The sequence below is a fragment of the Haliaeetus albicilla genome, chromosome Z (assembly GCF_947461875.1).
Source record: "Haliaeetus albicilla chromosome Z, bHalAlb1.1, whole genome shotgun sequence".
In the NCBI taxonomy this organism is placed as follows: domain Eukaryota; kingdom Metazoa; phylum Chordata; class Aves; order Accipitriformes; family Accipitridae; genus Haliaeetus; species Haliaeetus albicilla.
Genome location: NC_091516.1, coordinates 50,765,798 through 50,791,035, shown reverse-complemented (window position 1 = coordinate 50,791,035; position 25,238 = coordinate 50,765,798). Strand labels below are relative to the sequence as shown.

General features: G+C 39.5%; 1 protein-coding gene across 4 annotated transcripts in view; it reads left to right on the top strand.

Moving 5' to 3' along the window:
- Positions 1–25,238, top strand: part of EPB41L4A (erythrocyte membrane protein band 4.1 like 4A) — a 138,806-nt gene that overhangs the window by 87,729 nt on the left and 25,839 nt on the right. For 2 of the 4 annotated variants that reach the window (XM_069777290.1, XM_069777291.1), the window contains exons 10-15: positions 2,682–2,773; positions 3,722–3,799; positions 7,659–7,765; positions 16,584–16,665; positions 20,847–20,930; positions 23,477–23,590. In XM_069777290.1, the coding sequence (XP_069633391.1) occupies positions 2,682–2,773; positions 3,722–3,799; positions 7,659–7,765; positions 16,584–16,665; positions 20,847–20,930; positions 23,477–23,590 (557 nt within the window). The remainder of the gene's footprint in view (positions 1–2,681; positions 2,774–3,721; positions 3,800–7,658; positions 7,766–16,583; positions 16,666–20,846; positions 20,931–23,476; positions 23,591–25,238) is intronic. The other 2 variants (XM_069777292.1, XM_069777293.1) reach the window with 1 other exon arrangement.

Here is a 25,238-nt window from a genome sequence, read left to right as displayed (position 1 = left end):
AAAATTGTTTTCTTACCAGCTGAGATGAGCTTTCTTTCACCTTAGAAAATAATGCCTTCAAATGATGGAATCAGTAATGTTTGCTGGTCAGATGTTTCAATCATACAGCAATGTAGCTATACTGTCCCTCTTTTAGTCGCTGATTTTCCTGAGTTATGCGCCCTTTGTTCTGTATATGGGAAAATTCTAAAACTTTAACTTAAAAAAAAGAAGAAAAAATAGACAAGTAGAACCTTTCCCCTGATGGGAGTCTTTCCCTGAATTCCAGTGGCATTTGAACTGTGCTAATAATAAGATATGGCAGAAATACCTTATTTTAAAAAGTCTCTTTACAAAAACCCCAAACACCCTGGCTTCTCTCCGCCCCTCCCTTCCCCCAACCCACAAACTCTCTTCTCCAAGATTATGTAATTAAATAAGTCTAAGTGCAGCAGAGGATTTTTTTGCCTAAAAGTAAAATTTAGGAGTGGATGAAGGAGCAAGATCCTGCATATTAAAAGTGAGTCACTGAGTTCTTTCCTAACAAGTTAAATTGACTCATCATATTGCATAAAGTTTGCAATACCACAGGCCTGATCTGATATTATTCTTTAAAAGTGCACTGGTGACTATAGTTGTGTGGGTTTATATGAAATCACATCAGATGACAGGCTGATCTAGAAATTGTAATGTAAATTAAATCATAAAATCTGAAGCTACTTTTCTGTTATGTGTAAAATAAGGAAATGAAAAGTACCCCTTGACATGTCTTCTTTAAAAATGTAAAAATGCAGTATGATCTTTCAGTGAGCAGACTCTTGTTTCTGGTTGCCAGAGAAGAAAGAGCAATATGGTTACTTCTGAAAATTCTAGTATAAATAGGTATTTCTCCTTGACAATCCTCAGGATTCTCGAGGAAGCTTTTTTTTCAGGTTTTTAAGTTTCTGGTTTTACTTTTTATAAATTAAACTTATTTTTGCTCCAAGTTAAACCCCTTGTGAATCCTGCAGAGAGATGAAGATACCTATCAAGCCTGAAATTGTATTTTAAGGAACTGTAGGAATATATTTATGGAACTAATCTATTATATAATCATCTTATGCTCTGAATAGCAATCTCAGATAAATCCTAATTTTCAGCATTCTCAGTGGCTGTATGTCTTACTGTACTCCCCTTTCTTGCTGTGATGTCCTGGAGAGGAAAACGTGCTTTTGAGAGAAAACTAGACCAGCCATTAAACTAACTAAAATAGTGCATGGGAGAAAGAAAGCTCATGTGTATGTCTCAGGTTTGTGGTTTTTTTTTTCTTTTCTTTTCTTTTTTTTTTTTTTTTTTTTTTTTGGGTCAGGGAATGAAATCTCAATTATTCTAACCACAGGTGCAAAGTTCTGTCATTTTTACTGTTACTTGTTTCAAGGTGGAGAAAAGGCTGCTTGAGCAGGTAACTTGTGATTTTGTGAGGCTGCCTGACAGCTGTTAATAGAGATATAATTGGCTTTTGTTAAAGGTGAAATTTTGAATTCTAGGGAACATACTGAGTTAGTTCACAGTTTGCAAGGTGCTTGCAGGTCACCATACCTCATTAAATGAAGAGTGGGAGAAACTTGGGAGAACTCTTTACCTACATGTGCATGGCACTGCAGAAGTATAACTAACGCAAGGGCATCTATTTCCTAAAATCAGCTGCCAAAAGTGGTATGAATCATAGCACCTTTGTAATTCACATATCAGGGAAATGGTTTTAGCGTTCAGTTTTGTTACAGATGCTATCATACCGTGCTAAGGATTCACACTGAAGTCAGTGGGACTACTCATTCTTTGTGTAAATCAGGTACAAAACTGAGCACTTAAGTTTACTGAGTGACAGATATATGGAAGTGTACTTTATGTGAACATATTTGAATGTTTAACTTGTTGGAAACAAGCAGTGTGATGTGTCTGTTGCTTCTTCTTGTCTGTTGGAAGTGTATTATAGTTTGTATATGTCTGACTTCTCTTTCATCTCTCCCTGCCTTTTTCTCATATGTCTACTGTGCTGACTGCCAATTTCCAGTGATTAGGTTTTAAGCTTTGAGTGTTCTTTTTAGCTGTCTTCCTTAAGAGATTTTAAGGTGGATTTTATGGCTTTTACCTTCAACCTTTTTTCCAGTATTTTGAATTATTCTGAAGTTGGCTAATTTTTTTTTTTCTTTTAAATCTTTCCTTCCCCTCATTTTTTTTATTTCCAGTCTTACCTTGGTTCTTCTCTATAGGTATGTTTTGTGCATTTTCACTCTGTGTTGTTATTTCATGTTAGTTATCACAAATCTTGTGTTTCTTTCACATCTGAGGTGCAGTTTCAGAAAACATCAGAAACATACTATTTGAAAAAACTTTGTGGTTTTTAATTAGGAAAAAAGCTGATAATCTACAAACAAAAATGAAGGAACAGAAGTGTTTCAGTAATATCCTTTTGTGTCTGTTTTTCAGTATCTAAGGAATTGATTCTTTAAATAATTATTTACAGGCAATGAGAAACCAGAAAGAAAACCTCTTTTAAATGAAGAATTCTACAGTATTATAGAACCTGCTTTTCTTCATACTGATACTTTTTCTTATGTGCATTTATATGAGATGGTTGGTTCTTGTCTTCAGTAAATGAAGATTCACTTCACTGGCAGAATCTCTCATAACAAGATTGATTTGTCTTGTTTTGTTTTCAGTGCAATGAAACTTCCTTCTTTTTTGAAGCACGTAACAAGATCACATGCAAACATCTCTGGAAATGCTGTGTAGAACATCATACATTTTTCAGGTGAGTGATGCAGAAGTTGTGGCTTTGTTACCAAGAGGAGGGAGACTATATTGACTTAAGAACCTTGTTATACCTACAGAGTGGTGTAATACAGGCTTGCTGCCTGGAAACATGTTTGCACTGTTGGTTATAGAATGCTCTTAAAAGCTGATGCCTTCCCTTTTCTTACAAAATCTGAAACCATAAATTTGAAATTGGGTAGTTTGGTGGTTTCATTTGTCTTAGAATTCTTTTTGAAACAGTATCTCAGGTTGCATAAAGTAGGCTTTAATAGAAGTATCTACAAATGTATATGGCAGGATTTAAGCTGCCATACACATTTTTACATATTTAACCAACAAATATTCTGTAGCAGCGTTGACTTGAGTGAGGCCTTTGGGTATCAAACATCACTATTTCCTACAATGCACAGAAATTTTGTTTTTTTTTAATAGAAAGACTCATTGAATTTCCATAATGTTTCGCTTAGTTATTGAAGTGTATAAAATGTTTTCAATATTACACATCTCAAAACACTTGCTTTTACTGTTGCAAAAACACTAACAGAAATGTGTAAGCGTGTCTAGCTAGGAACTTATTGATGGGATGCTTGGGGCTGGCTTTAGCAGTGCTGTAAATGAGTAACCTCAGAATCCCTCCTGAAGTCTCATTACTGTGATGTTTTTGTCTGGTACTGTGAAATATTAAGTAAAAGGCTGCTGTTACCAGCACTTTACAGCAGACCCTGAAATAAAGAGGTGTATAGTCAAAAGAAGAGGTCATAAACATGTGGCTTTGTGGAGCTCTCAACCCCATAAGAGCCTGCCTGCAGGCAGGGATGAAGAGGAGCTAGGAAAAAATTGTTTTTTTGGAACCTAAAGTTTACATTTTTCTTTTCTTGGGAAGGGGGCTGTAATTGAGACCTATCTATGTAACTTACTCTGTTGTTTTATTTTTCAAACTACATAGAGTGCCAGAGAATGAATCAAACTCTCTGTCAAGAAAATTCAGCAAGTTTGGATCCATAGGTTATAAACATCGGTACAGGTGAATTTATTTCATTGTTTAAACTTCAGTTAATTCCTTCTTCATGCCTTCTTTTCTCCTCTTTTCTTCCAATGAAAGAAAAACCCCACCCAGACTGTGACTCAGAGCAGTTCTGCTGACAAAGCACGAATCAGGGCCATTTTAACAGACTCCCCTTGGGAGTCTGGCAGTTTCAGGACAAATGTGAGTTACTTCTCATTCTCCAGATCCCCAGAGTTGGCTAGGGCCTGCTTGTAGCCCGTAGTGAAAGTGACAGCAGCCTTGGCAATGCTTTTAAGTGAAAATCTCCTTGTAAGTCCTGAAATTATGTTCATGTCCTAGGGGTTTTTTCCCAGCAACTGGGGAATACCAAAATGAGGAGGCATGTTGGCTGCCGCCTTTCTTCTGGGTCTTAGCAAAGGGTTGGTGCAAAGGGGTGTATGAAGTCTGTAACTGTGATGCCCTTCTTTGCAGCTGCAGTTGAGCTATGGCAAGGGCTCTTGATCCAAATGGTTATGTCTAATCCTGTGGCAGTACTGCTGTGCAGTGCTATTGACTTAAGAATAAAAATGAGGGCAGATCTGAAGGGAATTGGGGGTATCTTTTCTGACTGGAATAGCTGGCAAAATTTGATCAGCATTCAAGGCTGCAAGCCTTGAAAGATACAGTAAACTTCAGACTAAGCCCGTATAGGGAACACTTGGTCTCAATTCTAGCCTGTGTTAACTAAGCAGACAGTGTGACATAAAGGGCAGTTAATATTGTGATATAGAGGAAAATGTGGCAGGGAGGGTGGGTTTAAGATCCTCTAGCTGCTGTGCCACAAAGGACTAGCAGAATATAGGATGTAATTAAAATTGTAAGATGTCAGAAACCCAATAGTTTTTACTGAGTTTGAGACTTTATGCTTTTAAGTCTGTTGAATTACAGGGTCTTTGTCCAGTGAGTAAGGCACTTGATTTGGCAGTTGGCGACCACTATTTTAAATCTAATTCTGTCACACCGGCTGAGCAATTTTGAGCCAAATAATTTATGGTCTGATTTTTAAAATTGCTTTAAAGTTATGTATTCAGTGAACCTGAAAGGCAGGGTGGAAAGCAGCAAATCAAAACCACATCTGAAAGCCAGGCCCCTTTGTTTTTCCATTTTCATTTTCCCTGTTGGTCAAGTGGGGATAAAAATAGTTTTTCATCTTCTGTAGTTATTGTGAAGCTGCAGGGTGAAAAGGCCCTATTTACTATAATGGCAAATTCTAGAGGTTTTTTTTCATGGCCTGCAAATATACCAGGTTTGTTTAGGTTTATTTTTTACTTGTCTGTCTCTCCTTCCTGTCTGTATTTCCACCATCACTCAAGAAATACATGGATCATAATGAGTAAGGCTGATAATCATTAGTTAGACTGTTCTTTGTCACTGCCTCTTAGGAAGACTTTTCTAAAACCAAACAAACCATAACCCCAAATTTCTCTAGCAGCTCCTGGATTGGAGCTAGTGTCAGTGGTAGGTACTAACAGCAGTATGTAATAGTAGCTCTATTACACTTGTCCTCAGTCAATCAGAATTCATAGTCAACTGTCTGTTACCCTTGGATGAAAGATCTTGCTTGTAAGGAAGGCGTTACTGATGGAGGGATGACTATGTCCGTTCTGAGCCTGAGCTCATGTGGCTGAATCTGGACTGTCTTCAGGCAGGATCAGTGGTGTGTTTCTTGCCCATCTTCTCCAACATATTTCATAATAGTCCAGATTATTTGGGTTATCACATTATCTGGAATGATCCAGCTTCTCCTTACTGTCAATGATAGGGGAATGATTGTACTCCTGTTTGGGTTTTGAGTTGGATCCTGACCCACATTATCACATCTGTGAAAGTGGATAGGAGTTCAGTGGAATCCTGCCACACTACTGCAGCTGAGAGTTTCCTCTGTGGCACTGTTTCAGCAGGTTGGAGCAGGGCACTGGTGCTGGGGAGGAGACAGCTTTCTACCTACCAGGACCTTCCAATAAATTAAAAAAAACCACCATGAAGCAGTTAACTATGTTTGAGTTGTTCCTGCTAGTGGTGCAATTAAGTTCGTCTTCCTTTTTTATTAAGTTTCAAGGGTGATCTGTGATACGGCTTGCCATGTTGGGATGATGGTCATTACTGACAGCTGTGTTTATGTTAGTTTTGCCTAGAAAACATTAAAGTATATATTTTTCTTCTAGTATGAAGTGTTCCCTGTTTTGCTGCAGTGATTCTTGAGGACTCTCCCTGACCTGAGTGGATGTTCTAGTAAATGTGGATTGTGACATCTAGTTGCACCATATTGATTATACAGCGTTAATGATAGTGATGATCAATTGGTGATTGACATGTTCACTCTTTTCTTGGAATTCAGAGCAGCAGTTATAGCATTTTCATGTGCTTTGGGAATCTTCTCTTTGCTTATCCATCAGCTTTGACTTCCCTCTTTGCCTTTGGTCTCTGTTGTAGCACCAAAAGCAGTGACCGTGTTGTGTATCTATATACATCATTAGATCAAAGCAGAAACTGTAATCTCACTGTTTGACTGTGTATGTGTGGGGACCATAATATTATCCATTGGCTTTTTTTTCTTTGTTTTTTTTTTTTTTTAAATCTTCTAGGTACTTCTTATTAGGTGGCAGACAGTTTTCAGGAAAGTATTTTCCTTGTCTTATGATCAGATGCTTTGGTTAACACCTGGAGGTGTTAGTGTAAGTGGAAGGTCTTATCCCCAGATGTTTTGTTAAAACCGCTTCTGGAATTTGCAAGACTAACATGGCTGCCAAACTTAAAAGTTGAGCGGTGTTTTCTGGCTAACTTGGGAGCAAAAAACCCATTAAACTGAGTACCAAAACCCAGCATTACTGTGATGTAATGTTAGAATTTGGGTTTTTTTATTCCTTTAATTCTTTTACAGCTTTTGAGAAGATGCAGTGCTGACTATCCCTGTGGGGCTATTGTTGAAAATAAAAGCAGTATTTAGTGGAGTCTGTTTGCATAACTCGGAAAATCTACGTATGCAATGCCTGTATAGTTGCTTGGCCCTTGCTCGTATGATACCTGTTTACTTCTAAGTCATTGAACTGCAGGTGTTTAAGCAGCTGGGAGTTAATAGTAACAATTAATTCTTTTGTGTAGTAAGTTTCCAGAAGCAGACATGGAGTTCTGGGGGGGAATATGAGACCTGTTTTACATTTTTATTATGAACACTATGTTCTGCTTAGTCACGTGGAGAGGAGCCTTAAAATGAGCATCAAAGAATTTATTTAAACTTAATAAGTTATTTAAATTGAGCAATGAAGAAAAGCCTTACTGTAAACCGGAATTAGGATGACTTCTCAATTTATTGTCATTCGGGCCTGTGCTAGTGAGAGTACTTTATTACAATTAGCTTTACAGGGGATTTTCCATGCCCTTCAGGTTGTCAATCCAGATGGCAGAGAAGTAGCCCCTTACTGACTGGAACTGAAGAATGTTAAATATGAGTTTTCCTGAGGTGAAAACTTACAGAAAGAATTCAGGAAGTAATCAAATTACTTAAGAAAGTAATATGTTATAATATTAGAGGTTACAAAAGGTCACACCATCTTAGCCTATTCCTAATAAACCAGCATTTTAGTTGCTTAGTTCCTCTTGAAAATGCCAAATATAGAAGAGGTTGGCACAACCTGTTGATGATTCTGCCAGTGACTGATTCAAAACAAAAGTCAGGGTAGTGCTACTCAGCAGGACAGCCAGAGCTGGGACAAGAAGTGAATACTTAACAAAACATGCTGCCCAAACCCCACGTGTTGTTATCAGTCTAAAGATCCTCTGTTTCTTTGATCATTTTCCAAGTGTTTTCTCATGATTTTGTTGCATTTTCAAATGGCAGGACATCTTTGCAAATGACCAGAGACCCTTCTGTGCAGCTCCCGCGGCCTGAGCAGCACATTGAAAGAAGTCGCAGCAAGACTTACCCTAAAAGAACACAACAAACAGGTAAGTGCTTCTTTACTGTGCCTGTAGTCTTGGTCTTTGGTTCATTTTGTTTTCAGGAGGCAACTCAAAACTGCTGCAGTGTCCTCAAGGATCTCTCAGAATGGATTCTCTCTTTGCCTTAGGTCAGTATCTATACCTAACCTTAACTGGATCTAAAAACTCCACCTTTGTGGATAAAAGAGATGATGTGGATCAAACATGATAAAACCACATGTTTGTAGGTCTAACGTAAAGTATGAAAGGGAAGTTTGAAAATGGGCAGTGAGAATATGTTTTTTTTTCAGGAGTCCTGCCTTTTGTTAAAGAATTTTATACTTGTGTGTCTTGGTTAGTATCCCGTTGTTCCAGCTGCTTGACCCAGGGTGTCTCTCTTGTACATCCTCTTCCCAGTTCAAGGGCAGTATCCCTTTATTTTGGTATTAAGTGGAACAGAAGTTAGTGCCATGCCCTCTGCAATTTTAACATGCTTCAGATGTGTGAGCTGGAAATCTATTCTGCATGCTGAAGATGTTGGGGAAGCTGGAAGTTTTTACAGGTGTTAGAGGAAACATGTAAGATTAAGCATGGATCACAGGAGTCATGCCCTGAATAATGGATGTTTCCTGAAATTTAGTAGTAGAGGCAAAAAGCTTTTCTAATGTCAAGTTCCAGTTCTACATGTGATTATGCGTGTGTGCTTAGCTTCATCTATAACAGCAGTTATGCAGATTTCAGTCAAACTCATGCATGGAGTTAAGCATATATATGTATGTGTGTTAGCAGCCTGAGAAAAAACTTGTCTGGGCTTTAAAATGTAAGCAAGATTTCTCTTTATCATAGGTTAGTATGGCATTATAAACTTTTGAGAGTCGTCAGTTTTAAAAAGAGAGCAGTTATATACATCTGGAAACCTCCGATGTTTATTCTGGATGCTGTCTTTTGACTCAGAAACAAAGCTGGTGTGTTCTGCCTTTTACCTACAGTGGGTCTTGAAGTGTAGTGTAATTAAAAGCGTTGCCCTTTGAAAATACAAGCAGTTTACAACAGATTTTTTTTTTAAATTTTATTTTATTTTGTTAAGTGTAAGAAGAGGAGGATTGCTTTGCTTTCTGATTATGGTATTTTTTGTTGTGTCTGCAGTTGTCAATGGCTGCCTAGGAGGACAAGAAGCTGTTCACCCTTAAACCTAGTGACTTGAACTTTTGTTCAGCTGGGCTGTCCCATTCTTAGGGTGGTAGTTCAAGATGAACAGCATTTCCCACCTCCTTAGTTCCCAGTTCAGTTGTGCAGAAAAATTGTGTGGCTATTCAGAGGTAAACTTGTCAGCTGAAACTCAGCCCTTAGTTGAAAGTGCTGTTTGCCTTAGTGCAGACAGTGAAAGTCAGTCTCTGTTGCTGCAAGGGTGTGTGTGTTTGTTGTTCTTGTTGATTTTTTTTCGGTCTCTGACTGGAATTGTGAGGGAAACTGAAACCTTCCCGTGGCCTGTTCTGCTAATGTAATGTGATGCAGAATTCGCTGGGCAATGTGTGTTTGTTGTTTTGGTGGATTTAAATACTTTGTTTTACTTTAAAATAAAAAGGCTGCTTTTTCACCATTTTACTCATACATATTTGTATAATCTGTATCACCCATCTGAGTTGCTTTGCTTTTAACTTAATTGATTACCTGTGTCTTCCAAGTGTACAGTCATTTTCCACTGAGGCAGGTGTATTACCTCCAATGGTTCTTAAGTTAAAATGTGTTTGTTTCATTTCCCACTTAAAATATGTGCTAAAGGAAGAGAGCTGTGTCATTCAAATACCATCTTTCCCTATATATGAGCATTTTTTTAACTCTATTTTTTAATTTTGTATTTGGGTATTCACAATGATAAACATCTCATACTCTTTCTCCATTTAAATAGGTTTTCAGATGCTGAAAGCAGACTAATGCTGCTTCCTCTCCTTGTGGCAGACACCATGTGACGGTCTATTGGATGTCACTAGGCTAAATCCACTCATTTTCACCTAAACTGGTTCTTGGATATAGCAAAGTCCATTTCACACAATAAATCAAGTCTGATATATTTTAAGCATCAGGTGTTTAAAAATACTAGCGCAATGTAGATTTTACTTTTACAGAATAATTTTTATCTCAGAAATGAGCCTGGTGGTGTAAACAGTTTTATGAGTTACTTAAAACTTTCCCTGACTGAAGTGTTTGAGAGAATAGTGGCATTTCTTCTTAAAATAAATATTCCTTTTGCATAATGAGATTGTGCTGATGGTTATCATTGATGGCTAGTTCTTTGTTCTTAATTTTGTGTTTCTAGCATGGTGTGATAAGATTAAATAGGCCTTGCCCAACATTTTAAACAGGGTGATTTTACTTTGCATGTATTACATATTTCTTAAGGTGTTTTCTGCCAAATGCCACTTCAGTTAGGATCCAGCCATACATGGCTTATAATTTAGCTTTTTGGCATGAAATCAGAGCTCCATTTATTCTCCCAAAACCCAATAACAACTTACAAATAGTTCTCATGCAGTAACTTCCTTCCACTTTGTCTGCATTCAGCATCTTTCCTCACCTGCTTCTTTAATTTTTCCTTAAGACTGCAAAGCTAAGTGCATGAAAGGCATACTTCCTGCAGCCAGTTCAATTAGCCATTCTGGTTTTGCTTTTTATCTGTTGGTGCCAGTAATGGGACTAGCCACAGCAGTGGTTTTGGGGGCAATTAGATGACCCAATAGCTACAAGTACATGGCTGTAGCATGTGCAGTCTGCATTGCCTCCACTGTAGAGGTGTGTGAAGTGCTAAAGCCTCTAACCTCTGGCATCTCATTAAAATGTTTTCCCATGTTCCTTCTTTTTGTATACATGTTCCGGTGTTATAAGCAGTTACATGGTATGTGGTTTTTATATTTTTTTTCTGTCACCTGAAGGTAGAGGTAGCTATCTTCTGCAGAGCTGAGCGACTAATAATATTCCTTTTTCTCACTGGTCCATTAAAGTATGCTAACATCATTAAGACTGCAGCCACTTAGTGAACTCTGGGTTTAGAGTTGGAGTAGCTGTCAAGACAATGATAGAAAATATTTACTTTTATGTTTTCAGTAAAAATATTTGTGCTTTAAGAGGGGTTGAAGAAGATACTGTGACCAGCGAGAAACTAGCTTTCTTGTATAAAAGCCACTGCCGTTGACTGATTCCCCTGATAGGGTAGACAAGTTTAGACAGTTTGGCTTTAGCATGGCAGGTTATTTTCCTAGAATCCAGATCATGGTGGTTTAAAATGCAGTAACCTCCCTTTTGTCACTTGCTTAATACGTTTCATATCTCAATTGTTCTAGGGTAAGTGGAAAAATCAGACCAGAAAACTTCAGTGGCTATGCAGTCAATGTTTTTATATTAGTGCATTATTATTTTTTTTGGTGTATGTTTACGTTGGTGTTCAAGTTGGTGTTTAGTTGGAGAAACGTTTTTTGTTTTGTTTTGTAAAGTCTTGCATATGAGATATGCGTAGCTTGTTTCATTTGCTTATTCTCCCCATTTCATTTCAACTGAGAAAGAATTACAGTTGCCTTTTGTTCTGGTTGCAAATCACAAACTCAAACATGGAACAGGACCTCTCATTATTCTGTCTTACCCTCTTAGGGCAAGACTGATAATGTTCAGCTTTCACAACAGTGCATAGGGTGAAAGCGTTCGTTATTCTTTTGGCTGAATGCTGCACAAGAAAAGCTCCTTGGGAACATCCTATCTGGACAAACATGGATGTGACCAGACCTGTTGCTGTGGGTCTGAGTTTATTCAGCAGGGGAAAACACATGGCTTAGGCTTTGTTGTTGTTTGGTAGCTGAGGACTTGATTTGTTCCTGCCTTGCAGACTGAGCAGTTATATAAACTAGTGTAAAGTAAGTGCTGCCATTCTGATTTAAAAGCCAGGTGGAGAATCGGGAGTGGGTATTAAAATTACAGTACTGTCTGTATTATAATAGTCCCTAAGCAATCACAGGCAGTCACAGTCCCTGCCCTTACTAACTTAACATAGTACCACAGACGCCTATCAGTACCCTGCTTCGCCAACCTCTGTCATGGTAGATAGAACTGTTGGTCTTGTGCATTCAAAGTCACGAGTCTTTTCCCAGAAAATTGTGAGATTGGGTTTGAAACTTAAATTTTAGAAAATGAATCTTGGGGTGATTTTATTTATTTACTTATTTATTTACTTTGAGCTTTACATTTTAAAGTTGATTTTAAATCCCAGGTTTTGTAAAAGGATGGATGTGACTGCTTCTGCATTTTGTGCATGTGGTGTTGATACTGAAAAAGCTGGTTGAAGAAACTCTCTAAGACTCGATCTTCGAGTTTTAGAAAGCAGGCATTCTTTATTGCAGCACTGTGTGCACGGGGGATTGCTCCACCTATCATGCACACCGTCAGGCCTAATTGTGCAGGTTAAGTACATGTTCTACATACATATTCACTAGATGGCCGAGAAATGTTATACATATTCATTAGTTTCCCAGCAAACTATTAGCATATGCAAATGTCCTTTACGCCGGCACATTGAAGGTCTCCAGTGGTCTTCAGGAGTCCTCTCGTGGTCTTCCATAGTCTTCCTCACTTGTCCGCTACTTGACCGTTCTTGGATGATTCTGCACAGTGTGATCTTCTGCACGTTTGATACATCTTATCCTAAAGAATGCTCGTTAGTGCTTCTATTATCTGCGCTTACATTTTCACGTAATTCACATGGATACTTCTAAACTAAGTTACCTAAAAGGGCTGAAGTCCTTATCTTCTTCAGTGGGGGCTCATCCAGGATGGCCCAGAAACTGCAAGGCCATCGAAAAGCAATTTCTCACACATTTTGCAACATACAGCACCCCCCCATCCACCACTGATCAGCAAACCATCGGGCAAAGAAGCAGCAACGCCATTGTACTCAGAAAAACACCCTGCATCAGTGTGAGATGCATAAACCCTTCCAGCTACAGGTTTGGAAACTAGTTTGGAAAATAAACATTATCAGAGAGTAGGCTATGCTAGTGTGGACGTATGGAAGTCCATTCATTTTTATAGGCTCTTAGTAACACACAGTGCAAAGCATGAGCTCATACTGCATGTTTTCCTTTTGATCACACTATCTTCTGCTCTCATTAATAGATTTAAATACAAACACTACTGCCAGATAATGTCAGTAAAATGGCCTTAGTTGATAAGAAGCAGGCATGACAAGCTAATTAGCTTGCCAGGCTCCTGAGGTTTTGGACATTTGAGTTTTTAAAAATGTAATAGTCTATTTAAATTGAATGCATAAATCAGCATCAAGATGGCTCTAAAAGAATCTAAGTGTGTGCATTCACCTTACTGGAAAAGTTCAGTGCAGTGAATGCTGACAGTAACTTATCTGAAAAAGGTAAACAACCAGGAAAACCTGCTACAAGTGAGATGTTCAAGATTTCCAGCTATCTAAGGTATTTTTGAGAGGCCTGTTACCTTGGCATGCAAGAAACAGTGGTATAGATAAGTTATTGCAATGCGTTTACTGTTTGGACAGTTTTTCTGGAGTCTGTTCTTTTATATTAGGGATACTGTATTGTACAGAGGTGTATGTTGGTAGAACAGTACTGTAGTTAGTAAAAGATACACGAGGTGGAATGTACTTAAAGGCAATTATTACAGTTTCTGTAAGCGTGGATAGAAAAATCCTAATTAATTATTTGTACAAAAGAATGGTACAGCAAGAGCTTTTTTTTTTTTTCAAAAAGCAAAGCAAAGGTCCTCATTGTGGGCAGCAGTGGAGTCAAACATGGCTAATCTGAGGTCTTGTCTCAGTAGAAATGTATTTTGTATTTCTGGGTAGATTCTGCCTGTGTGTGATGGTCACTGGTATGTTGTCTTTTCTTTGGTATTTCCTCAACTAAGTACTTGTTAAAATAGTAGAGTGGTAACCAGGGAAGTCAACAATGAGAAGATGCCGCTTCTTTTTTAAGGATTTACTAGTACTGGCTGCTCCAAAAGCTGAGGTGCAGCCTTCGTGCAGGGTGCTGAAGGAATTGCAAAGGCATCACAAACTTTCTGCACTTGGGTGGACTGACTCTGCATCTCATAACCCCCCATTGCCTGACACCCAGAGAGGACTGTGTGTCAGCAGAATGGTAAGGCTATTGCCAAACTTAGCAAAGGATCAGTTCTGGAGGTAGCTATTACTTTTGTAGCACTTGACCCTTGGATCTTTTTCTGGCAGTTGTTTCATTGCTGTGACATGTTTTGGAGCATGAGTTCTTACTGCTTCATCAAGTTATGAGCACTCTGAGGAGCTTAATTGGAAGCTACCTCACTCACACAGTAATATGTGAAGTACTGTAATTATTTCCTTTGTCATAAAAAGTCATATCTTTGCTGATTTCAGTACTTCTGTGGGCCAAGTTACTATAGTGGGTTATTTTATCTTATGTATTTGATGGCCTAGGAAAGGCAAGCTGAATGTATGTGCATGCAAAAAAATATGGTCCAAAACCCTGAGATATCCTTGTAGTTCAACACTTTGACCTACTCCATTTTCATTTCACTACCAGTACCTTCCTTAAAGGTGGGAAATTTCCACTTCCTGTTCTTAGTGCTGTCATCTTTATTTATTTGTGGTTTTTGACCGTAGGTATCCTTCTCTCATTAGAGGTCAGAGGAAGAATTTTTGTAGCAGTCTTTTATGGCCTTAATGAAGATTGGTGATTCTTTTTCTGATCATTTTCTCATCCATATTAATTCAATAAACTTTTTTGTTCAGTAATTCTGTCTTTTTACGAAGCAGGTCATAGTGGCAGTGTAGCTATTGCTTCATTCTTGAAAACAGAAAATAACTATAGGCAGATGTGCAGTGCTTCAGAGAGTCTCGAGGGTTGGTTGTCTCGTATTGTATAAAATAGAGGATTCGTTCAGAATGCCAAAACTTTACTTTCCTTTCTGTCTGTGAATCTGTGCTCATTCTCCATTTCCTTCTTCAGAATATTCCAAATTCTTCCTAGTGCTTATGCTTGCATAAACAACAAAAAGTGCCTTGAAGGAGCAAATACGGTACAAGACAGGACCCAGGCTGCTACCCTCCCTTGCCAGACATTAGTCTGAAATGGGTTGGGGAAAGGAGTAAACTACATCATTAGAAGTGGCAAGGTCAAACATGTAAAGGGCTTGGCTGAATTCCTTGAACAAAGGGACTAATGCTTCTTGAGTCCCTCTGCAGTGTATGAGGCATCTGCAGAAAACAAGCAGATTTAACCTGTATAAGAAGCAATTGATGGCCAGACAAAATGCCTTAGGATATCTCAAGTATTTGTGTTGAAGTAGAGGAGAGTCCAGAGACTCTGTATGGCAAAAGGGTGGTATAGGAAGTTGAGGGAGATTGTGGAGAAGTTCTTCCTCTGTGATTGTGGAGAAGGCTTATAATGCAAAATCTCGCCATGGCTTAATATAAGACATTATATTTTAGTTTTAGCCAGACAAAAAGGCTTTGAGTTTGTACCACTATATTAACAACACTGTGATGCTGTTGCTTGTGCCCAGAGACCATAGTATTTCCTTGTTAGCAGTCTTACAGGGTTCAGTCAATCTGTTTCATTATCTTCAATGAACATGCTCAGAATTCTGTCCAGAGCTGATGTACATCATCAGTGATGTTGCTTTGTTGTTTTACTTAACATCTGTTTCTGGAAGTGGTAACAGTTTTGTAAGAAATGACTGAAATTGCCAGTTAGATGGAAAAAGAATGTGTGAACTGAAGAAGAATTACAGATCAATACTAATAGTACAGCATGGAAACTAAAATCATAGCACCAGTAGGAACAAACCTGTCTTGATGATTAATATATTACTACATACCAAGCTGAACAGAACAGTTCTTTTTTTGTTCATGATACTGAGCTGTATACATCTGTAGAGCATCATCTTATCACTCCATTTTGACATTAACCCAGTTTGAAATATCCAGATTTCCTTGGCCCTCAGTGCTTCTAAATCATAAATACACAAATCTGTTTCTTTGAAGCCTGTTACATGGGGTCTCAAAAAGAGGGGAAAGTGCATGGTCTTCCTGATTCCTCAGGTTCCTTTTCATGGCTCAGCTGGGGACTTAAGTGCCAACAGTTTGAAAAGTGCAAGATCAAAATGGAAAGAGTATTTGGCACAAAACTGGAAACTAGGCAGATAACTTGCAAATATTGGCCGAAAGTTGCTGACTCATTGAAACTGATGCTTAGCTGTCTCTGTCAGAATATCTTTATTGTCTCTATTTACATTATTAGTTTTCTAATCCATTGATTTACAGTTAATATTTTCCTGGCATGGCTTAGGATTTATTAGTGTTGTGTTGCAGTGTGTTGCCACATCAGTTTGAAATGGTTTCTTAGAACAAACATATTCATCTTGCTTTACTATCTAATCTAGTGACTGTTTCAGAGGCCGTAGTTACTGCATTGGAGATTCCCAAGCTTTTTCATACCCTGTATTCTCCTCACACCTTTCTTCTCATTGGTGACTGAGCAGGGAATTCCCTTCTGCTGCCAATTGCATAGTATCCCTTTGAGAACAAAAGCTTCAAACTCCTCTGTCTCATGTGGAAGAGTAATGAATGCCCCTCATGTTAAACTTTCTTGCGATGTGGTATAGCTAGAAATAAGGATAAGATACAAAAATGTGATCCTTATACACCCCTAACAAGTAGAGCGTGCACCAGATGTCTTGTGTATCATTTTATGTCTCATGCTGCACTGTGTTCAGTAGGTGGTTATGCTGAATATGTGTGCAAGCATATGTGCTACAGGACTGTTCTATTTGTGGTTTTGTTTTTTTTTTTCAGGATCTAAGAACATGAGCCAGATTACAGCAAATGGGGAAAATGAAGGAACTACCAAAATTATTGCACCTTCCCCTGTGAAAAGGTACGTGGACCAGCAGTTCCCTTCCAGATTTTAAGAGACTGTATTGCATTGGGTAGAGGAACACATTTAGTAATCATAGTAACAGTTTATCCTGCCCTTAAGTTCAGGACCGTCTGATCGTCTGCTGACAAAGGTCAGAGAGTGTTGCCCAGTAATTCATTTTAACAAACCCTCATCTTCTGATGATCCTGGAACAGGGCTTTGGAAGCCCATGAATCAGGACAAGTTAATGGGAAAGCAAACAGTCTCAGTTTTAAACACAAAAAAACCCAGATAATGACCCAAGGGGCACTGGTCAGGATAGTCTGGTGAAGTCCTGTGTGTCTGTCCCCTGGGAGCTGTGGGCTGGCTAGCAGGGCCCTCCGGGCATGGGTCTCTGCCTCTGCTTGGGATGTGTGGGCAGGGAAGACCTGGGCACGGCCACTCTTCTAGTAGTGCTGTTCATCTTGCAGTCCATTACCTGTTACACTGTTAAATCCAGAACAAAACTTAGGAGTGTTTGTGCCTGATCCTTAGGAACAGTGAACTGCCAGGGCTCCTCTGGACTTGTGTGGTCTGCTGTGTTTAGCTATCAGTGCTGAAGTACGCATTTCTGGTTATTAGGCATAGTTGAGAGACGGAGGTGAGGCTCAAATTCAGAAGGGGATTTATATCCCCAGCCTTACTTTTAGGTGGAATTTGGGTGCCTGAATCAAAAAAGAGTGATTTGACAAAAGAATGAGTCAAAACCTCAGCACCTAACTTTTTTGCTTAGTTGCCTGAATGTCTGTCTCTGCATGCCCAGTGACCCTGACAGGTTTTTTTGAGCTGAGTAACTGGCCTCATCTCTGCATTGAAGCTGTGGGCTTCACATCCTAGGTATCAGGGCTGACCTTGGAAGAAGGGTCTAAAACATTACTGCAAATACTTGTTGGACAGTGTTTCTTATTGCCTAATATTTAGAACAGTTGCCCCAAAAAAGAAGAGCTGAGTTTAACTGCTTCCTCAATTTGAGGGAAGTTGAATCCAATGTTCTAACCCATGGGCTAAAAGAAAGTTTATGATTTTGCCACTTGGTCATGCTGAAGCTAGGTTATTGAGCAGAAAACAATACAAAGGCATATAAATACCTGCAGGGAGGGTGCCAAGAGGACAGAGCCAGGCTCTTGTCAGTGGTGCCCAGTGACAGGACCAGAGGCAGTGGGCACGGACTGAAACACAGGAGGTTTCCCCTGAACATCAGGAAACACTCTCACTGTCCGGGTGACCAAGCTCTGGCACAGGTGGCCCAGGGAAGTTGTAGAATCTCCCTCCGTGGAGATATGCAAAAGCCATCTGGGAATGGTCCTGGGCACCCAGCTCTACGTGATCCTGCTTGAGCAGGGCGTTGGAGCAGATGACATCCAGAAGTCCCTCCTCGCCCCAACCATTCTGTCATTCTGTGACTTGTTAGGAGAGAGGAGTACAAAGCAAGAGGTACCCTTATTCCATAGTGCAGAGGTGATCATATGGGGAAGGGATAGGAGCCCTTCACTACAGGAGCCCTTCACTACAGCTTGTGCTCCACATGCTCTGTATAAATTTCTAGCAATGAACTGTTCAAAAGAAATGCATGGGCAGGCTGTAGAGCAAGAACCAAAACAAGGGGCTCTCAACATGGCAGCTTCGAGGTTTCTGAGTTTAGTTTCTTATCTGCACAGTTTAAAAGCAATTCACAGGCAGATTCTCACTGAGTCACCGTTTTAAATAGTGTTAGTCACTTCCAGCAAAAAAGTATTGGAAGTTGTTTTTCTTGCATGCTTTCTATTTAGAAATGGATTTGTTTTTCTCTGTGTCTCTCTCTGCACATGTAAAACACCTTTCAAGTCTGCCAGGCAGCACACGTACTTTGTGAAGTGTTTACAGTTTGGTAGTTTACTCGATCCTATGTAATTCTTGCATTAATTGTCAGTCATGCTTGCAAAGCATCTTTCAGCAGCTCTTAGGAGCTGAGTTTTCGTAGTTCTAACATCTCATGCACTGTTGAGATATGTAGTTGGTCACTTCTGTGTAAGTGGTATAAATTCAAGGTAAACTATAAAACCCCCCAACAACAGTTAATCTCACATGAATTTCAGATACTTTGAATGATCTCAGTCCCTTTTGCAACTGCATTCCTGGAGATAATACTAGTATCTGAAGAGCTGCCGTGCTCTAGCTCTCTAGCTGTAAGTGTGTGTTTGCTCTGAGTGAATAATGCCCTAGGAATCTAATGCAGTGAATTCACCTCCCAGGATAATTTTTCTCTCTCTTATTTAAGATTTGAGAACACTATTCACATTTCTTTTAAGACCAACTTCAGTCTAAGTATTGGTAGTTTATGCTGGGTGAAAACAATTGCTTTTTGCAATACAGGACTGAAACATATTTACCTGAGTTACTTGCTTAGTCTGTAGTAAGCACATATTTTTAAGTCTGGGAATAGATTGTATACACATGAGTCAGTAATGAATGGGTGCAGTATTAAGAAAATGATTCACCTGATAAAGTGTAATTTAATTTCTTTTCCTGCTGACTTACTGTAGCTTTGCATTTTGTTCACTATGTGAGAATTAAATGATTAACTCAGTGACCTGTAGTAACCAAAGGCTGAGGTTAAAAGTGGATTAGTGAGTTAAGTAGCCACAATTCCTTCATAAAGCCAAGTCTGTCACCTCCTGCTCTCGGCAAGGAACTCTGGCTTATGTCCTCCTCTCTGTAAGCATCTGTAAAGCTTTTCTTTTCTGCTTAAGTTACACTTTGGAAAGATATGTTGTGGGTTGCTGTCAGTAATACTTCTTGAAGAGCTTAGTGGAAATCAATATGGCTATGTAGTTCTGTATCAGGTGACCTGCTTGTTCATGTAGAAAGCAAGCTCTAGAGATGATGATGCAGGAAAAGCATGACTAGCCATTGGTGAGAAGATGGGTGCAAAAGCACGCATCAGCTGGAGGCCACCTTCCAGCACTTGGAGTTGCAGTGTGCAGGCTATCTAGGTGCATTAATAGGTTGGAAGTTGTAAAACCTGACACTGTGAGAATGGTAGGAATAAAGGAAGAATTGGAGCATCCTGCTGGTTTTCCCCTCATCTCCCCTGGGTACGATAGGAGACTGGTTACAAACACTTGACACATCTTTTAAGCCAGATGACTATCTATCATCTTGACTGTCTTGGTACTTTACCTTGCAGCAGTCAGTGAAGACAGATCTTTCACATTGTCAGATCTATGCTCAGTGTCTAGCAAAAAGAAAACATAAGGAGTTACTGGGGAAGGAATGAGAAGAATATGCTACTCTGTGAACCTGTGGTCTGTCATGTTTTGAATAGTTGTCACCCCTGCCTTTGTTGCTCCCATCTTAAAGAAGGTACTGTAGACCTGGAAAAATTGTAGAGAAATATGATAAGGATATTCAGAGGTATGTGGTGACTCCTATGCTGGGAAAGATTAAATAGTCTGTGATTCTTTCACTTGGAAAAGAGATGAGACAGTTGTTAAAAATGTATTAAAAAAATAAACTATGGGCTGGAGTTTGTGATTAGGGAACCATCATTCATAGGGCTTTTTTTCTTTCTCTAAACACAGAACTAGTCAGGAATAAAGGATGGAAGTTTTGAACCAGGTGGAAGTTTTGAAATAAAATTAAATAATTGTTTGTGCCATAGTTAAATACCGGAGCATACTGCTACCAGGCACTATTTATGCCAAAAATTCAAAAATGTTCAGGAGGTGTTTAAGTAAATCCATGGAAGAAAGTTCCATCAAGAGCTATGTAGAATAAAAAGCAGATAAAGCCTCTGGTTCAATAATCTGTTAACTGCATGTTGTGGAAGACTGTGAGAGCATATTGTATATTTTCCCTTTTGTTAGATTTTTTGCCTAAGCATCTGTTCTTGTTTATTCTGAGACAAGATTGACGTTTTTTCTGACTCAGTGCCACTGTAATTATGAGCTTGTAGAGCTGATTTTCAGGTCTTCCCCCCCCTTCAACCTCTCTTTCTAGGAGAGGTTCTTCAACGAAGCAGCTGTTTGCCCTTTCACATAGCAGGCAAATAGTTATATGCCAGTGTGGGTCTCTGTAATGACTGTATGCCTTTAAGATTAATTTTTAAGAGATCAGGGGGAGAAAACATGTGATCTGTACACTATGGGTTTAAAAAAATATATATCTGTACTTCTATTTAGCTTTAAAAAGATGAAAAATGAAAACAATCCAGAAACCCAAAGAAGTAAAACAAGTGCACCATGGGAGGAAAATGGCCCACAGAGGTAAGGCGGGGCATGATGTCTTAGGTATTGTGCAATGGTAAATATCATGCCATGGCAATAGGTTGAATGATATTGATAGAACATATTAATGTATTAACAGGGCCACAATAAATCTGTATTGCATATAAGAGGATAGGTGCTGTCATGGATAACTAATGAGTTAAAAATTAGGAAAGTAAGTGTAGGAGAAAGTGGTCAGTGGATGACAGTCACCAGTGGCTTTCTACAGAGATCTGTTCCTAGACTTCTGCTATTGAGTGTATTTGTCAAAGACCTGGAAAAGGGGCGATAAAGTTTGATGGTGGGACAGAATTGTTTAGGATAGTGAAAGTTGTCTGTGAAGGGTGGCGGAAAGATCCCTAAAGTATGAGTGACGAGTCACTAGATGGTGGATGATGGCGAGTAAGTGTAAAGAGGGGCACACGGGGGCCAAAAAAATAACCCTAGATTTCTGAGTAAAATGAGGTGTTGTGGAGTTATGATGGATAACTTTGTGAAAACATCAACTATGTAGCAGTCAGAGAAACAATTAGCAATTATTAGGAAAGCAAGAGAATAGCATTATGCCATGACATAAATTTGTGGAGCACATATTTGCTCCATGAATTGTGAGTGCAGTTCTGTTGTCCTTATCCTGGCAAAAGAAAAAGGCTTCGAGAGGGGCAGCAAGGGTAGTGAAAGGTGTGCATGGCTGTGCAGGAAATCTGTACAAGGAGGAATGGCAAAGGCCAGGCAGGACTCTTCCTTCAGTCTGGAAAAGGGATAATTTCAGGGGGTGTGGTTTAGAAAATCATTAGTAGTACAGAGAAAGGAGAAAGAGATCAGGATTTTATTTTTCCAGCATAAGAACTTGGAATCTTCAGATGAAGCTATTAGAGGTGGTTTAAAAGCTTTGAGAAAGGCAGTGAGTAGTAGCTTGCCGTGAGTAGGAGACCTGTGGTCCTTCTTTACAAGGGGTGCTGGAAGTTAGTGGATTCCTGGGAGAAGCTGGGTAAATCATGGAAGAGAAATCCCCAAGGGCTTCTGAACCCAGAGGTATAGCAGCTGGCTCAGGAAGTCCCCTGGACCAGGAATAGTGGGGGACCGAGAGAGTACTGGGAAGCTGTCATACGTATTCAACTTTTTGCTTCCTGTAGATGGTTGCTTACGGCCACTGTTGGAAACAGGCCACTGAACTAGACAGCACATTAAGTATAATCCAATACAGTCCTGCCTTTATGTGATGCTTCAGACCTATACATGGTGTGTCTTTTGGGGTGCCATGATGATTTACCCTGTGTGCTCCTGTAAGCAGCAAGAGTTTTCAGAGTAAGGACAAGGCAGTGTGCAAATATTCTTTTGCTAGGATAGATGTTTATTTGTGATTTTTAAAGTAGTGTCAGCTTGTCACATTATGGTTCCAGTGTTAAAATTGCTGTCAGGACAGCAAGAAGTTTGATCCCCCAGGAGACAAAAAATGGTAGAATTGAGTTTTTGCAAGTCCATCTGTTCTAAAGGACTGCACAGTTTTAGACACATAAGCAGGCTGTATGCTGCACAGAGGCTTTGACAGCTTATCATAATAATTCTCATTGAGATGAACTGTGGCAACTTTTCAGCTGTGCAGAGTAGTGCTGTAATCACCAGTCTGCATAAGCAGGTGGAGAAGAATGTGTCCAATTTGAAGGCCAGAGGGTTTTAGGAAAGCAGAAAGGAATACCTCAACTGGAATTTGGTGAGAATATTGTATTTTCCACATAGTTGTTGTGAAAAGGGCTAAGTGATGTTAGACAAAAATGTGTGCTTGAGTTTAGCATCCTTCCTCTAAAACGTTGTGGAACATCAGTAGACCTCCTTAAGAGTGATATGTACTCCATCGCAGGCTCTGTTACACTGTTGGAAGAGGTCCTTGCACTTCTGTAGGAAGGTGTCACAAGATAATCCATACAGGCATTTGATAATCTACATCTAACTCAATAACAACCTAACCCACTGGGTTGTGTCCAGGCTTAAGTACATAACCTGAATCTTGAAATACGTCCACACCATTGGCAGGGGGTTGTGTGGATAAACAGCGGAGAGCTGGAGCTAAAATTGTTTCAGTGTCCTAAGCACTAGCTCTGTGATGAAGATGTGTGTCTTGAGAGGAGCACTGTTTTCATACTCACATCTGTGGAAAACATAAAGAATAGAGGTGCATTTGAATGCCTAGCTCTGGGTTGGATAACTCAGGGGTTATTCTGTGCTGGATAAAGTGCAGAAATTTTATTACGTTAAAAGAATAGGTATATACTTGGTTCTGCATTTTGAAAGCTTAGAGCTCTTAGACTAAGAGGTCTCTCTCCTACATTTTCAAGGTTCAGTGTAAAATATTTATTGTTGGAAAGCAGTACCATCTGTATTTACATAGCATGTGCACACACACACATATGTACATTTATAGCTGAATATGTATATAAGTGTGTGCATGTAAGCATTCTGATTTTTCTAAGCTGAATCTCAGTTAGCTGGCCTAACTTTCTTGGAAGTTTTAAAGCTGACTGTTTGCCATTCTTTTTTAACCCTAGTGGGCTGTATAATTCTGCCAGTGACCGCAATAAATCACCAAAGTTTCCTTACTCTCGACGACGGAACCCATCAGGTGGCAGCGAGAATGAGTCTGGGCAGCCAGTCCGGAGGAGGTAAGAGCCCTGGGGTTTACTGTTAGCTTCTCACAGTAGAAAGCTTGAGGTCCTACAAGCTCTGTGTTCAGTAAAGGCTCTTGGAGACACAGCTGGGTCCTGGGAAAAGGGGTACTCTAGGGGTCAGTTGTTAGTCCAAAAAAATCCTGAGGAAGAATATCAGATCTGCTTTTGGAAAGGAAGCTTTGGTCAGGCTTTTTGCTTTTGTGCAGTTCTGGGTACTGGGAAAATGATGTTAAAAATAGGAGAAATTGCATTATTGGCAGGTGCAAGATCCTTTCAGTTGCTGCAGCTATTTTTCCCTGGTGAAGGGAAGGATTGATGGATGTTGCTTGCTTGACAATGAGCTTCTAATACAGAGCAGTATTTTGTTTTAAATACAATGCTTTGCTTTAAGTGCAACAAAGATTAAATGAATGAGCCATAAAGCTGTCTTCAACAGTCCCATGTGTGAATTACTTTACATTGGAGGAGATGCCAGCAAAAATATACAGCTATGAGATACTTAATGTTTTTTTTAATGGGTACGTGCTGAATTAAGTAACTTAGAGAAGTAAAATTAAATGGATGGAGATTCTGTGCTGTGTGTCCTGGAGTATGTCCAAAATGCAAATTGCAGGGACAGTTCAGAAGTGATACAGTTTTGAGAGACAATGTGTTACCTGGAATGATTTGTCCTACTGAGAAGCTGCTTTCATCACTGAGGTACCTGGTGCTGTGATCTGTTCTGAAGTATAGGCAAGCATAGCTACTGTGCCATATTCATTGCAGTCTTGAAGGACTGCTTTACGAGCCAGTACCTGGGAGTTACATCTGCTTCTGACATCTCTGAACTGACTACCTGTTTGGCTTTCAAAGCCAGGGTTTGCAAAGGGGTCACTGACAACATAGGTAGATCTATGAGGAAACCTAGTTCGATGAGGAGCTTTTATACTTGTCAGGTTTTGGAGCTGCTCCAGACCTTTTATCTGCCATTAGCTGTTTAGAACAGGAGTGAAGAAACTCACCCATGGTGAATGCTTAGTGACCTCATGCCTGAGTTAAAGTAAATCAGTGTAGCTCTCTCTTAAGTCCATAGAGTTATGTTGATTTGCCTGGATGGATAGAGCCCTTGTAAGTGTTAATAGCAGTGTTTTTCGTGAATGGGTTTTCTGATTCATTGCTAGCTTAGTTGTCAGAAGGACTTGTTGGGCTTTGTAAAAACAAAGGAATAGAGATGTGCAGTGCCAAACTGTCTTGTACCAAGAAAAGAACAGTGTTTGTGCACTATGCAGCAGGAAATTTTTTAAGATGCAAAGTGTTTATCATCTGGGATTTGCATTTGGCTGATCTACTCAGTGGACAGGTGGTCATGCCAATAGCAAGTTTTCTCTAGGGCCACCACACCAACAGAATGTTCTTAAAGGTCTTATCTCTTATGTGAGACTGTGAAGACTGACAATAGTAGGTAAATTCTAACCTAATTATGTCTTCCTGAATCTTGGTAATAGCTGTGTTGTTTAGGTACTCTTTACTGGAATTAAGAGGAAGACATCAGGCTTTGCTATGCTGGAAACAGCAGGAAACTCTAAAGGCCGGCACACTATGCTTAACCTTGCAAGTCAGGGGTTTGCAATGAGAGCTTGAATGGGATCATGCCTTTACAACT